This window comes from Lonchura striata, chromosome 5 (genome assembly GCF_050655825.1).
Source record: "Lonchura striata isolate lonStrDom1 chromosome 5, ASM5065582v1, whole genome shotgun sequence".
Lineage (NCBI taxonomy): Eukaryota > Metazoa > Chordata > Aves > Passeriformes > Estrildidae > Lonchura > Lonchura striata.
Genome location: NC_140707.1, coordinates 8,092,921 through 8,109,651, shown reverse-complemented (window position 1 = coordinate 8,109,651; position 16,731 = coordinate 8,092,921). Strand labels below are relative to the sequence as shown.

At 35.1% G+C, this 16,731-nt stretch overlaps 1 protein-coding gene across 11 annotated transcripts in view; it reads left to right on the top strand.

The window, feature by feature from the left end:
• Positions 1-16,731, top strand: part of LOC110481007 (dynein axonemal heavy chain 5) — a 141,547-nt gene that overhangs the window by 36,950 nt on the left and 87,866 nt on the right. For 8 of the 11 annotated variants that reach the window (XR_014955914.1, XM_085581150.1, XM_085581151.1 and 5 more), the window contains 8 exons: positions 2,021-2,128; positions 2,811-2,896; positions 3,695-4,016; positions 10,001-10,207; positions 11,832-12,003; positions 13,318-13,463; positions 15,514-15,676; positions 16,159-16,401. Coding sequence is in view for 10 of the 11 variants with exons in the window: in XM_085581150.1 (XP_085437276.1) it covers positions 2,021-2,128; positions 2,811-2,896; positions 3,695-4,016; positions 10,001-10,207; positions 11,832-12,003; positions 13,318-13,463; positions 15,514-15,676; positions 16,159-16,401 (1,447 nt within the window). In the remaining variant the exon portion in view is untranslated. Of the gene's footprint in view, positions 1-2,020; positions 2,129-2,773; positions 2,897-3,694; positions 4,017-10,000; positions 10,208-11,831; positions 12,004-13,317; positions 13,464-15,513; positions 15,677-16,158; positions 16,402-16,731 lie in introns of those variants that run through there. The other 3 variants (XM_085581145.1, XM_085581153.1, XM_085581154.1) reach the window with 3 other exon arrangements.

Genomic DNA, 16,731 nt, shown 5'->3' with positions numbered 1-16,731 from the left:
TGTGGTCATGAGAAAAAGTGAGAAGTGCTACATTTCTATCTCTACAAATGTTGGGCTAGCTGTGAGTGCCCCTTGGCTCATTAGTGTTACTATGCGGTTTTCTTTATTTTATTTTTTTTTAAGAGAAGTGGGACTTGAGTAACAAGGAGCTCTTTTAAGAATATAAATAGCTCTAAAGCTATTTATAAAATAAATATAAAGCTCTTTTAAGAATATCCTTCCTTCTTTCTCAGCTAGCTTTCTTTTCTACCAAATGGAGTCTTTCCTGCTTTTACTGAGCCTGAGTTAGCTTACTTTTTTGTGTAACTTTATCAGTGCAGTGTCATAAGTATGGTGCCTGTAAATATTAAAACAAATCAGAAGGTGTCCATGTGTGGACTTTGTAGACAGCTTTTTGAGATCACATATGAATCAGTGGCTGTACAGGAAAATACGTCATTCTAGTTTGTTTTACTCTGTTTTTTGCCTTTTTTTTTATGAGTCAATCACTTTGCTTTAGTGAAATAACTGTAGTGTAAAATGTGGCCATTCCATGGTCCTTTCTTGTCTGGTTTACTCCATCGGTTGTCTGGGGTTTTGATTCTTTGAATACATCCTTCACAGTAACCAGTTTTTTGCTTTGTTCTGTTCTATAGTCTTCTGAGAGTTAGCCAGGGCACAGCTGTAAGGATACCTTAGTCCAAGACTCTTCCATGTGGGCAGGACAGGTGTGGAATGCTCTAAATTTTATTTCCAAGAGCTGCTCTCTAAAGTTGCATAACCAGGCTTCTCAGCAACCCAGGTTTTGGAGAACTTTCAGATCATGCAATGAAGTGCAATTTTTATAGGCTGGAAAACATGAATCTAATTTCTTTGGGGTATTTGTGTTTGAAAAACTGCCTGTGACCATCAGCTCAAGCTATGATGCAAACTTTATAGAGATACACCTCATTATCCATTGGAGCAGCCAAGTCCTTAAACAAGAACTTTGTGTGAGACCCAGCTGCTGTAAAGTCAATTGTGTTTCAGGATGAAGAATGCTTAGGTAAAAAAGGCTGCGTGAAAGGGTCTGAATAGGTTGCATAAAAAGCAGAAAAGTGATCACACTTCTTTTTAAAGTGACGAAATTGAGCTACTGAAGTATTTGACATGGACCATAGCTGCAGTTAGTATGTGACTGATTATATGTCTTAATTTTTTTTTTACAATAGGAGTTAACTATTTTGCTGTTTCTTATGCTTTAATACTTAGTCCCTATCTGGGATTTACATGTTGTTGAAGGAAAAGATGGAATTTTCTGTTTACAGCAATGCAATGAAACTGAATTTCAGTTGATTTACCATAAATTTAGGGAAGTCAGCTGAGCTGGAAATATGCTGAGTTTCATAATTATACTGTGGTAAACTACTAGGATGTTGAACAGTAGTTTATCATTAGGAATCCTTTATCTGTGTGTACATCTCAAGGGAGATGATGATTAAGATATACTTTTATGTGTATAGACAGCAGCTGTGTAAGAAAAGCCAGGAATACTAAGTTGTGGGCTGGTGATGTGCTGCATCTTACTGTGCTTTTTCAAGAGTCTATTTATATATGGAATCAGTTGTTTAAAGTACATGGAAAATAATAATGTAAAAATATTTTTCTCTGTTGAACTTTAAATTTTTAATAGAAATGTACTTCTTCATGCCAGAATGTTTAATTAGTAAAAAATGTCTGATGAAAAGCAAGTCTGAATTTTGTCAGTTCTAATTGACTTAGAATAAGAGAAATAAATAATACAAATGAAATCTGAAAAAAAATTCAAATTTATTTGAAATAAATAATAGAAATGAAATTTGAATGGACATTACACTAGCTTGATTTCTGCAAATATTTGTTTTAAGGGGTTTGCTTATACTGCTCAGTAAGTACTGGGAACTATTAGCAAAGGTAAAATGTGAATGTGCTCAACCTGTTGTGCTAAATTTTTGGTGTGGTAAGCCTTTTTCATAAGACATTTTTTTTGGTAATGGTTTTCTTTTTCTGTGAAATTGTTTAGAGCATTGTTGACAACATGAAGAATAAGCATTATGATTTCTTGGATCAGCGGAAGACTGATTTTGACCAAGACTATGAAGAGTTTTGCAGAGACATAAATGATCTTCATGTATGATACAATTATACAAAATAATTCAATTTATTGAGAAATCCTCATTATTCTCTCTGAGTTACCATAAAAATTGCAAATCTCAAAGTTTGCATTCTGAAATTGAAAAATTATTCCAATATATTTCCACTTTGAAGCTTCCATTTACTATCTTTCAGACTAGTTTAATGGAATGGGCCATTGAGGGCCTTCAGCAAAAGGATTTTTCATTACTGTATGCTGGCAAGAATAACAAAAATGGGTGATTTCATTGAGTGAATAGGAGTGTAGTACAAATAAGTCAGATAATTAACTTTCCAATAGTTCTGAAATCACAAGATGGGGAAAGAAAAGGGTATCTGCAGAAGAAAAAAAAAAAGCTTGTGTTGCTTTGGTTGCCAGAGAGGTAAGCAAGCATTCTTTAAGGCCTCTCAACATGGTGAAACATTGGAGGCTACAGAAGCTTTTCCTGGTTGCAGAGCTGCAGAGGGAACTTAGGAAGAAAATGCCTCGGAAGTTGGCTGTGTTTTGTTTAATTATTTTGGGAAGAAATAAATGGAAAAATAATACTTATTGAGATTAGTTTCACATCAACAAATTATCTTCTAATATATTGCATGTTAAACCCTGTTAAATAATACTTGGCATATTTGATGTGTTTTCTAGGGACTTATCTGATGTAGAATTATTTACTCTCCTTCAGGATCAATTAAGGAGGTTCATGGACATCACCTTTGAAAGTATTCTGAACACTGAAAGGGCACTGAGTATGTTGCAGAAATTTGAAAGGTAATATGTCCTATTTAGATTTCTAAAACTCTGCCAGGCAATGAAAATAAAACATTGAGGATAGTGGAAAGGGCTGGGGGTGGGGAAGTGGGGGGGTGGGTGGGGATGGAGGGAAAGCAGAGCAGGAGGCATTTTCTTAAATACAAAAAAAATAAACTCAACCTCTCTGGTCTCAGCTGTTCAGCCCTGTTAAGAGTTGTCTTAGTAGCTTGAATGAATAAAAGCCATTTTTTTTTTTCATCAGAAACTGCAAAATATGAGTGGACTTTGATCTTCATCTTTCAAAACCAGCTGAAGTAAAGGAAAACTTTGTTAGCATATTTGCCTTAGCTTTATGCTTGAACAATGGCATTAATTTGTTACCACAATGCAGTTAGAAGAGAATAAAATGCTTTTATTAAGAAACAGTGAAATTTGTCTTTCTAAATTAACATGGCTGCAAAACAGCCTTACTCTTTATTCTGTCAGTTTTTTTATTATAATCTGTTTAATAGAATAGACAGCTAGTAGTGAATTGGTTACAGTTTGCTGCATATAATTTCAGCCCACTGTTTTAAAACAGTGACAAAACAGAAAATGTGTAGGCTTACTTGGAAACTTTTATCATCTGGTCTAAATCTTTGTTTTTTGGCATCAGGTTGTGACAACATTTGTTCAAGCTGAAAACTCTGCTGCCAAAGTAGTTATTTTCTAAAGCATTCAAGGGAATCTGGAACAACTGTTTTCCAACAATGCATTAGGAGGATTTCAGAAGTGTTTTCAGAAGGAGTTTTTAATTATTATTATTTTTCTAAGCAGATTGCAAATCCCAAATCTTGGCATTGATGAAAAGTATCAGAAAATATTTCAAAACTATGGCCATGACATAGAAACCGTCTGTAAGATCTACACTAGGCACAAGAAGGACCCTCCACTGGCTCGTAATCTGCCCCCAATAGCTGGCAAGATCTTGTGGGCACGTCACTTATTCCATAGGATCAAGGAGCCCATGGTGACTTTCCAGAGACATCCAGCAGTTCTACAAACACCAGATGGCAAGAGCATAATCCACAATTACAACAAAATAGCAAAAGTTCTTGTGAAATTTGAGGTGATCTACCACAGGGAATGGCTTCAGCAGGTAAACCAGCTGATTTTGATTAAGATATTCCTTAAAGAAAAAAATAAAAAATGGTGTTATCCCTGGTTAGTAGCAGTATGTATGCTTAACCTAACTTATGATGACTCTCAAGTGAGGGATGAATTAAAAAAGTTGTTTTATGAGAAAGTGTTCCTGTTAAAAAAATAGGGCCTGTAGTATCTGTAGCTGATTTTAGGAACAACTGAAAGACTTTTCATTATAACTAAGAAGTTAAAAAAACCCCATATAATGAATATTTAGTGGTGTTAGCGTTTGGAAACACACCTAATCACGGGATATGATTATATGCAGGTGTTTTTATTAAGAGCTTTGGGAGTCGGGGTACAGACCCAAGTCTGACTCCAACATGGCTTTTGAGCTGAATGTATTTTATATTCTATCATTACATAACACACATATTAATTATTAAACTTATATTGTTCTATTGAGTTTCTCATGATCTTTCTTAGGTCACTGACCAGAGTTTCTCATGATTATTCTTATGATTGAACAGTAATTATATTTAATTACTAAACAATCATCACATCTAACAATTATATCAATTATCATGTACTAGCTACATGGTGCAGTTCTAGCAAGTACGAGTTCTCCATGTGTTTAGAGTGTTTATTTTTTCCAGGGCCTACTAAGCTTATTTTTAATTTTAGCCCTTAGTCCCCATGATTTAAAAACCCTTTTACTATCAGTGGTAGGTCTAGCTGCCCCTCTGTCTCTGCCACATTCTTCCAACTGGTGCAAGATAATGTCTGGGGAGAGAAGTTCTGTCAGCTGGTTGGCCAAAAGTGAAAACAGACACTGTTGGAACTCAAAATGTCCCTCTGACATTTTTGGAGGTTCCAGGCCCTGGTCAGAAGCATTTGAGACCCTGACAGGCAGCTGGAAACAGCTGTGATTTTGAGTTTGAACCATGAAATGATTTACCAACTTTGCAGGAAGAACGAACAAGAAGTCACAAAAGTTTAGATATTATAGTAGAAGTAGTTACAAAGTAGAGGGTAGAATTTTTTGGTGTTGTACGGGGGGGTTTAACACATTTACAGGGGGGTTTTTACTTTGTACATGAGGGTCAGAGGTTTTAAGATGGAGGTGATTTTTGGCCGGTCCTGTCCTTCCTCCTTCCACGGGTTGGAGGAGAGACTTTTCCACCACATGGAACCCCTGAACCAGGCCTGGGTTCTGTCAAGACACAGAGGTTATCTCTGCTCTGGACAATATGAATTTTATTTTGAGTGGTAATCCATGGGGATACTCTGTAAATATACATGTAAAAAGCATCCAGTCTGAACAGATGATAGCATACTCAGTGCACAAGTGGGCTTTGAGCCTCTTGTGGGTTAACCCTAATAGGCAGCTAAGCACCACATAAATGCTCATTTGCTTCCACCCCTTCACCCCCAGTGAGACAGGGAAGAGAAAAGGAAAAGCAAAAGCAAGAAAACTTGTGGGTTAAGATAAGTTGTTTACTTAGTGAAGTAGAAGTGGAGAAAGAAAGGGTAAAGTAATTGCCTGCAGAGGCAATTTCTCACCATCTCCCACGGGTCAAACAATGTCTAACAAATTCCAGAGCACATGGTGGCTAACCCATTCAAACCTCTGCCTTTCCCTTTTTATTGCTGAGAATGATGTCATATGGCAAGAAATATCCCTTTGCTTATTTTGTAGCATCCTTTTGTTATTTCATGACATCTGCCTGGTTTTGTCCCCTCACAGCCTCCTTTGCACCCTTCATCCCCACTCCCAACCCCCAGTCTATTCCCTGTGTGGACAGAGTGAGAACAAAAGAAGGCCTTGATGCTGTGAAAGCACTGCTCAACTCAAACAGTCTTGTTTTGATAACAAATCTAATGATACCACATAAGCTGCTATGAAGAAAATTAAATGCTGACAGAGAAGATTAACCCAGTCAGAACCAGTACAAAGTAATTTAATTTCCTATTGAGAATTTTAGGACGCATGTGTGTGGGGGAAGGGGTAGGTGGGGGCTTGCCCTGGCGAGGCAGTGTACCTCACCCCTAGAGCCTGTGTCCCAGCCCTGCAGTGGCTACCAGTCCCTGGCACACCAGAAGCACTGGTCCATGTCCACCTCTGGACCCCTAACCCAGCTCCTGAGTGGCCAAATGACTGGAAATCCCAGCCAGGGGAAGGGCCTAGGAAGGCCAAAGGGTGTTTAAAGCTGAATATAAGCTATCTGATGTCTTGACACTACCTTCTCTTGGAATTTCTATCTGAACACTGCTGGAACCCAGGAATTGATGGCTATATATGTGCTATTCTGTGTATTTTCTCTTTCTTGATCTTTCTTCTTCTTTCTTCTTTCTTCTTCTTCTAATTCCCTCTTCTTGGAATTTTTTGAGTAACTAAAAATGAAGTGGGCTTAGAGTTTGCGAAGTTGGATGGGCCAACTTAATGTTTTAAGAAGTGTTTTATGTTGACTGAATATTGTACTAAACCTTTTGCCAAAGTTCTATGGTCATCTAAAGTTGCCCGTAAAGTGTTTTTTGTTGTTTTGATCTCTTGAGGCTATCTGATCGGTCTCCCATGTGTGTAACTCTTGAGCACATGAACAACCATAAACCCTTTTTATGTGTCCTGCTAAATGAGTTGTTTGGGGCCTTACAGGCAGAACACTTTGTAGCCTGAATATTCTTCAGAGAACATGGTTTACTTTAAATTCTAAATCTCATTTGACTAATTTTACCCTCTTGGGTTTTGTACATAGAGCCTCTGACTACCTTTAAATTATTAAATATAAAGGGACTTCAGGGACTACTTTAAAGGCTTGAAAACTCTGCAAGTTTCTACTATTGTTTTGGCATATTTTTCACCTCCAGTTTCTTTGTTGCCTTGTCAAAGAGCATCTTATAGAAAAAACTACCTCAGCCTTGCAAAGCTGAAAAAGAAGGGTCACAATCTCCAGATTGTGGTTTTGAAGGTAGTTGGATACCTGTCAATGCATTTGCCTGTTGTTTTTGGAACTCAGGCATAGCTTTTGTACACTGTGGAAATTTCTGGTGCTGATAAATACCAATCTTCTCAAAGGTAGTCTTAGACCAGATCTGGGACCAGAGGTACCAGTTGCTTTTTCTCCAGTCTAAATATATTAGGTTTTCCCAATCCGTCCATTTTCACTCTTGCATTTGACATGCAGTATGAAATGTTACCAGATTTGACAGATTTGGTGAAGAGTCACCAGATTTGATTGTCTGATACTGTAAGTGGGAATTTTTTGTGTCAATTTGGTATAGGAAACCAGGAGAAATTATTAGAGTACATAAAATATGCTGGATTGAGACCTAGTGCTGAATATATATTATTGATGATTAATCTGGAGTTGAGTGCAAGCTGGGAATCAAGGAACCTGAACAGTAGTACCTCAATTGTTGCTTCATTATACATTATGGTTCAGGTACATCATACCCAAAATCAGCACCTTTTACCTGCACATAGTTGGTTCTGCTTCCCGGCAGTAATGAAGACTGCTATTGTACTTAGAAAGGTATTTAATTTTAATGCTTATTCTGCTAACATAGGAAGTTCATATGTTTTCATGTACTCTTCACAGGGAGCTGGTGCATATCCCTCATATTTTATGTAATGAATTGTAATACTTCAGGAAGCCTTCTGCATTTGTTTAGTGTTTCTCTCTTGGACTCAGTTTCTTTTTTGATTCTGGTACTGAGCTGGATACCTGCATCATTCAAAGTAAACTGATTATAGTTTTCACTGCCTCATCTCATCTGTAAAGACTAAGGAGATTGTATGATTCTTGTGGGGCTGCATCTTTGGCGAGATGATATAGTAATCAGATTTTCTGACATGTATTGTGCCTTGATGGAGCAGTCAAGTACATTTGCCTTTCATCTTTTCTGAAATAACTATAATATCCCAGGCATCTCCCCTGAAGTGATGCATTACTTTATGAGGTCCGAATAATCTGAGTTCTGATTCTGAGCTGTACTAGTCTGTACTCATCTGTTGTTACCTGTCTGTTTTCTCCTATAGCAGTCAAATCACACTTGGCAGCTATATAAACTTCCTGAGCCCGTTCCAACTTTATGCTCATTAGTTGGGAACAAAGGGAGGTGGATTTGAACAGAATTTCAAGTTTGAAACATAGACACGTGAATTGAAAAGACACAAAAAGTATATTCACTTTAACATACACGCATTAGTCTACCAGGTACGGCAAAAAAAAGTGACTACTGCTCCGTAGTCACTTCTTTCAGGCCAGAAGAGTGCACACGGGTGTGGACATGAGTGTCATAGAACACAAGGTGAAGCTCCTGCTCTACTCCTGAACAAAAGAAAAAAACGTGAGAGTGGCAAGTGTCCCGTGGGAATACAAATGGAACACAAATAGGGCTCAGTTCCTATTGCTTTTTATTCTTCTGTAAAATGTAAATGTTAAGCTTAGTGTCACTTTCTGAGAGTTCCGAACATTTTTGCCCCTATTTTTTGTACTTGTTACCGGGTGGTTATTATCCAGATTATTACATCTTATTATTCCAGTTTTTTTTTTTGTTTGTTTGTTTTTTTTTAATAGCAAAAAGAGGTTTTTTGGTTTTTTGTTTGGGTTTTTTTGGTGTATTTTTTTTTCTTTCTTTTTTTTTTTCTTTTGCAAATGATGTTCAGCTTGGACATATTGAAAATAATAAATTACTTGGAAGTGTAGAAGTTATCATAATTATCTGGCAATGTAAGATTTGTGCCTTCAATGCACCCCTTATTTCCATTGACATTTTCTGTTACCTTAACAATGAAAACTACATGAGAAGAAGACATAGGCAGGGGAGGAAGACTTGAGAGTGGGAATAATGAGTATGAAGCTCAAAAATAAGCAAAGTAAGATTTTCTGTTGAACTTTACAGAAAAAAACAGCTTTTTTTTTTTGAAGACTGATGATAGTGGATAGAGCATGACATCTTCATCGACAAAAATTGATTAGATTATTTCTTGAAAAATGCTGTGAAAAATGTCTTGATAGTACATGATATTGCTGAAGCAAGCAGTAACCTCCACTATATTTTAGACATTGAAAGGTGGTGCAAATTTTCTGTGTTCCATAGAAAAAGTAAAAAGTGCACTGAAAGATATCAATGAGTTCTGAAACTATGGCCTAGAAAATAAGATCCATCTCAATATAATGTGATACATGAAATTTGAGGAGCAAATAAAGAACAATGAAGTTACACCAACCAAAGACAACTGGAAAATAAGAATAGCAGCAAAGTTTTTAATGTAGGAAAACTTTGCCTGCCTAAGGCAGGATTGTTTTTTGGTGTCAGCCAAATTTTCAGTGTGTGGTGCGCTAAGGAATGCTGTCCTTTCTAATCACATAGAGAACCAATGGTCCTCTAATATTTAAATAAGGCAGGTAAACCAATTGTGCGATTATGCTTTGCTTTTACAATTAAAATAAATCTATAATAAACATTAATTTTAGTATTTTAACAGATTTGCCCAAATGTTGGATATAATTGCCAGTATCATTAAGATTGGTATATCTATTAGTTACTGGAAAACAAGTGAAAGGAGAAATGGGGATAAGTATATTCAAAAGATATGTGAAGAGGTTATCCAAGAATAATTCTGAAGCCTTATTGCAGAATATGCATTAAGTTCTAAGGACATGAGTGTTAAGATTTTCTTGGTTGAAACAAGGAAATCTATGGCTCTGATTTGATTTTGGACTGTGAAATGCAGTTTATAACATCCAAGACTCAACAGAAGAATATCTATTAGATAAATAGCAGTTTGATTATTAAGCATTTGGGTTCATACACATTGTGTTAATAAATTTTGGGTTTGGATTCATATAACGTATCAATCTTTGTCAACAGTACCTGATTTAACTATCTGCAAAAGTGATATTTATATGCAAACCAAAATATTTTATTTTGGTAGTGGTTTTTATTTTATTTATGTAGTGGCTTGTCTGATTGGAATGATTTTCTTTCCTGCAGATTGAGTTAACTAAAAGAGGACTTCAAGCAACTCTCTTGGTAAAAGCTCCAGAAACGGGAGAATTATTTGTAAATTTTGATCCTCAAATATTAATTTTAATCAGAGAAATAGATTGCATGGCTCATATGTGCCTTGAAATTCCACCATTTGCAAGTGTTATTCAACAGCAGAGAGACTGGTACAAGAAGATTGTCAACAATTTGCACGTGGGTTTATATTAGTTATTCTATGTATATGTACTGTACATTAAGATGCCTGGGTTCTGTACATATGATAGAGGATAAATGAAAATCAATGATTATGTACCAAGAAAACATTTGCAAATCTGTTTTCTTATTTGTATGACATTAAAACATTTTCTTGGCTTTATATTTTCTGGGAAGTTACTTTGCAGATGCATGTGTTTGGGGAAGCTCTGCAGGGTCTGGAACAGAGATGAGAATGGGGAGGAAAGGATTACAAAATGTCCTGTGTTGTTGCTTGCTTTCTAAATGATAAGCAATTCATCTCTCATTCAATAATGAAGTCAACATTGGGCAGCATTTGTTTTGACAGGATACCTGGAAGGGAGGAACAGGTGGTCTGCTTTTAAAAAGTATAAAGCATGCAGCAAGTAGCAGCTTTTTTTTTCTGACACTGGTGTTTTACACCTGTGTCTGTGGAGCAGTTTAAAAAGAGAAGATGAAACTTTCCTTTCTCTTGGCTTTTAAGTCTTTTAGATCATTTTATCTGCCTATGAACAGACAAGATTCCCAATGACTCAAGATGGGAATTCAAAAATAGATGTTCAGAAACCTATAGCTTTAAAGGACTACTTTGAAATGAAAAAACCCATAAATCATAGAATCTTTATGACTTTAAGTCATAATGTTATTGATGAACATGTGAAGCTAGATCAGCGAGTTAAAGAGGCATTAGAAAGAAAATAGTATAATATAGTTCTGGTAAGGCTGATCTTATTAGAATTGCTGGAAAATTCACCTAGATGTAGTTTTCTCCTTGAGCTTTTTGTCTTCTGTAGCACTCATTTACCAACTGAAATTTGCAAGATTTTTCTGTTATGTGGTTTAAATCCAGTAGGCAACCAAATGTCCCACCGTTGCTCCCTTACTTCCCTCCTTGGGATGGGGGAGATAATCTGACGGTTAAAATATAAAACATGTGAGTTGAGATAAAGGCATTTTAATAGGGAAGGCAAGAGGTGCACGCACAAGGGAAAAAAAAGAAGGAATTAATCTGGTAAAACTAGGCAGTATCACAGCTACTTGGAAAGACAAACACCATAACTCTGAGTGTCCCCCTCCCTCCTTCTTCTCCCAACTTTCATTTTTAAGCATGATGTCGTAGGTATGGGATCCAAATAATCAGTTGGGCTCCTGGCTACATTCCTTCCCAGCATCTTTTGTGTCCCCAGTCACCAGCAGAGTGGTGTGAGAAGCAGAAAAGGACTCAATGCTGTACGAGCACTGTTTAGCAATACCCAAAATATCAGTGTGTTAGTAAAACAGTTGTGGTCACAAATCTAAAACATGGCATCATGAGAGACATTGAAAAAGAAATTAACACCATCACAGCACCAGTGCAATCAAAGATTGATTTCTGTGTGAAGCAGTGCTTCACATAGAGCAACAAAAAAATATAGAGATATAAAGAGCAACAAATAGTGAACTTCTGCCAAAAATAATGAAAACCTTTCCCAAGCAATTAATTATAACTTCTTAAAAAATTCAATAATATGCATACAGATGAATTTTCTTAGTTTAGGTAATAAGTGTGTGCACATGAAGAGGTTCAATGAGTGTGTATTAACTAATATTTTCATTATTTCAGGTGATGTTGGCAGAATACAAAAGAATTAAACTGAAAATACAACACCCTTTTGAAAAACTCATAGCTCCTCAATTAGTAGATGTAGATAATGCTATCCAGCCAGGTCTAATGTTGCTGAACTGGACATCCCTAAATATTGAGAAATACATTAATACAGTTTTTTCTAAGCTAGGTAGGTTACTAGCCTCCTTCCATTAATTTATAGTTATTTGTTCTATACATATGCGAATTGTAATGTAAGTATATAAACCACTTAATTGGTTTATATATAAAAGTTATCAGAATTTTCACCTGTCCTGTATTCTATGAAATATTTGTTTTGTAACACCACCATCTTTTTGTCTTTTATGTTCATCAAATTTTTACTACTGTATGTTAGGCGCTTGGGATTACACCAAACATAAAATATAGTGCGAAATGCCCAGTGTATTCTGAATTTAAAGAATGATAGCTACTTTTTAAAAGAGTTCCTAGGTTCCATACTTTTCCTAGTCCTGCTTTTTTGTTTCTATAATGTACAAAAAACAACTTCTCAAGGAATAAAACACTGACTCAGTTGGCACTGTCATTGCTCAATAGCATTTCATATTAATATTTTTTTTAAACATCAGTCTCTTTAAAACTAATGCACACATATCTTGGACAACAGCTTTAGAAAACAGATGAGCTTGTAGTGTTTTCAAAAGGTTATCACAACGTTGCACTGAGATGTGTTTTTTTTCTGAAGATAGTAAATTCCTTTTTCTTCAGCTTAATTAATACAACAAACAGATTTTGCTTCTTGAAATTGCATAGGTAGTTATAGTGGATTTTTTCTTCAGTTGAAATGGCAGATTAAAGTGCATTTTGGATGCCAGTCTGATATTATACTTAACTAAATTTTGAATAATAAAAGTAATTTTCTGCTATTTCAGCTTCAGCATTGAGAGCAGATTACTATTAAACTTTTAAAATTCTAGTGATTGTTTTCTGTTAACTATTGTTTGGCCTCTAACATTTGTTTGAATCATAGAGTTTTTATTTGCTGAAATTTACTGTTGCTAGTAGATTCTCCAAGTTGTAACAAGTTCAAGGTATAGGAGAAGATGAAATGTTGTTGGCCCTCAATTAAATGTTAATGTCTTCATGTTTGAAATACATATCCTTTAAGTTAATCTTATATATATTTATAATATATACTATTTTTTATAAAAAGCTATACAATATTCATTTGTATAATAGTTTATATTCTATAATACTATACTTATCTTTTAACATGTAGATAGCATATGCTAAGTAAGTATTTGTTATGCAAAAAGATAATTATGATTCTTGTGGTGAAGCTTGCCATAAAAGTTTAGATGTTTGAAGTAAATTGGTTAAGGTGCAGAATTCATATACAATTGATAATGATAATTTGTTGGGGTAAAAGAACACTGGGGGACTTTGCAAAGGCTATTAATTCAAACTTTTAAGCTTGTCTTGAATCTTCTGTTTTCTTCAAAAGCTGGGCTGGAGTTATTGCTTGATCGAGTGAATGACTTGGTTGAATTTCGTATTGATGCTGTCCTTCAAGAAATGAGTGAAGTGACACTCTGTATGTTGCCAGAAGATGAACCACAGAGCTGTGAGGAATTTCTTCAAAAGACTAAGGTTAGTAGATAAAAGTTTCATGAAGAACAGATAGATGACTTTGAGTTTAGATATTTTTCTTTTCTATGAGATAAAAAATTCTGAATGCAGAATTAATGAAGCATGCATGGGATACAATGGAAATCCCCACTTGCTTGGCTAGGATCATAAAAAGGAACAGAAATGCCAAATGTAAAGAGAGCTGAGCTGAGCTATTATTTTCTATTCATTATTAATATCAAGCCAGATAGTGTATGATATTTCTTTTGTGCTTTCTTGCACTCAAAAAGTTTGCCTCTGTGATAGTATATATTTTTTCATTATTCCTGTTTAAATAAGGGAATTCTCCAGCAATTGTCTGAGGAGAGTAAATACTATGGAAAGTATCGTGTAATGAGTATCTCAAACTCTCCTGAGTTGGTAATGGGATGTGAAAAATATATGCAGGAGTACTTGGATGATGGTAGTCTGAGAAAACACCCTTCCTTCACCACATCAAAAGATTTTATGTTGAGGGTAATTAACTATAAGCATGAAAACTGATTAGATCAGCTGGTTAGAAAGCTGATTAAAGTCATAATTATGTCAGAATAATTTTGTGAGGCAATAGTAAGGTATTGCATTTTAGGTTGTAATGTCTAACGTGTTTTCTCCTGAAATAAAATTTGGTTTGATAAAGACTATAGAAAATCAAATAGATAATCCCCATTCCTTTTCTCTTGTAGGAATAACTATTACAAATTAATTTTCTTGATTACCTTAGTGTTTTTAACTCTTTGACCTTTTCTATTTTGGCTATTGTAACAACTCACTGTGTTGTTAAATATAGAGTAAAATTTAAAATAATATATGGAATGAGTAGCAGTTTGTAAGCCTCACAATCCATAGTTGTTTTTCTTGATCCTGCTGCTACCTTCCTGATAGGACAGGTACTAAAATGTATATTCACGAAGGCAAAAATATGTGAGTGAGCACAAAAACAGCTCTGCCCAGTAAGGTAACTTGAAAAGTTAAACTGCTACATAATAATTACAATGGCCATTTGAGTTGAGATAGCAAAGTAAGTGGTATAAGAACCGCAGTTATAGGTACAATAAAAATAGTAACAGTTTGTAAGCTTATTGTAATTTTTATTTAGAGGAGACTAGAAATAACTTCTGTCACCTAGCAAGTGTCTTTAAATTTCTAAAGAAATTTCTGCAACAAAAATAAATACCCAGTGGGAAAATCCCAGAGTACTTTGTTTAGTGTTGCTGTGATATTGCAAGTCACATCTGCCTTTTATCTCAACTCAACAAAACCATTAGGAAGGCCAAAGATTATCTTAAAATTTGAAAATGGCTGAATATTTCCAGTTATTGATTTTTAATTGAACAAAGGTAGTCATGTTTGTTTAAGCTGAGTGAAATATAAAATACCAAAGAAGTAAAAAAATAAAAAGCAATTGCAGATAAAAATTATAGTTAGCTGAGGCATACTTGATTGATTTTATTATAAGTATTGGAGAAAAAAGATGCACAGTACTGTAACAAATTTCTGAATTTTATTTAATCTCATTCTTTGATTTCTTCTCTCTCCAGTTTATAATTTTAGTGTTTATTTTAATAATAAATATATCTTTTATAGCTTTTATCTTCTTTTTAACTGTAAATGGGATATATGGTTGGCTAATACTCATTATGGCACAGTCAATTAATGTAAACCAGCAATGATTAAAAGAAGTGTTGACTCTCCCATCTCTACATTGGAAAGTTAAGACAATGAAGAAGCCCTTGCTTTTGGGACTCTTTTAGTGAAACTAGGCATTATAAACATTGATTCATGGTATTACTAATGAATCATGTGATTTGAGAAAGAAGCCAAAACAATGCTGAAAGTAATTCATGATGCCTTGTTGATCTATTGTTGATCTTGTATTTTGGAACAAACCAATTTTAAATTAATATTGTATATAGATCTTATTTTTCACAAATCTTAGGCTTTGACATTTGTGTTAATAAAGGCTGCTATGACTTTGAAATTGACATGAGAATTGTGACAATAAGAGCATATTGTTTTGGTTTGATAACAGGAGCTCTGCATAAAAGGATCTAGGACTTTACACTTACAAAGCTCACTGGTGGAGGCCGCTGTTAATGATCTGATAAACATGTTACTTGACACCAAGGAACAATTCAGTAAAGAAGATGAGAAGTCAATTGTACCCAGTGGTGAAAAAAGGGCCAAGAATACAGGTAAGAAGATTGTATTGTATTCCTTGGTGTTTCTTTCTTTTTCGTGCTGATAATTTGTGTTCGGGGACATTATAGCTTAGGTGACCGAAGTACTGATTAGCATCTGAAGTCTAAAGACTTTGGATTTGCCTGGATAATGAATAATGTAACAATCATTTATCATGTACAAAATAGGTCAGTATTATTTATCTAACTTGGATGTTGAAAGTTTCATGCCATAGAAGTACTTAGTAGCCTTGGTTAATTGCTGGACTTCCCAGAGAAAGAAAATAAGAAATAATATTTAAATTTTGATGATAATCATGCCAGTTTGTACTGAATAAGAAGGCAGATAGGAATAAGCCTGTTACACTGGGGTGCAGATTACAATTGAGTAATTCTGCCCTTCCTTAAAATTATTTCAGACACCTGTGGAAGTGTTGCATGATGATATTTTCAAGTTACTTATGTATATTTAACTAACTGGATTTATGATGTTTTAGCAAAAGAAGAGGAAAGAAGATCAAAAAGCTTGACTTCCTCACAAAATTCCGGTCAAATGTGGGCTGGCCTACCTTCTACAGCAAAGAGCAAGAGAATGGATTTAGGAAAGTTAGAGGAAGAAGCCAATGAACTGCTTTCTTACTTCAATGATCGTAACATTGATACCCTCTTGAAAGTCACTCGACACACTCTGGAGACTATCCGCAAGCGCATTCATGCATCTTCCACCATCAGCTTCTTAGGTGGCTACATTGTAGTACATTGGTCTCTAGGCTATATAAAGAAAAATGTCAGTGTAATATCTCATAACTGTATAAATAAGACTCACAAATGCAAAAGAGGGGAAAACAAAGGGATTTTGATTAAGCTGTCCTGTTAAGTTGTAATCAATAGCATTGTCTATTTCCAATGTTTTTTTTTTTCTTGTGACAGTACAATGCTCTTTCTCTAAAGACTCACTGTACTGTTCTGAAGCCAATATTATAGTTGGAACAAGACTTGATAGATAAGTTTCTACAAGACCTTGATAACTTGTTAGAAGTTTTAACAAGTTATGTTAGAAACTAACTAAA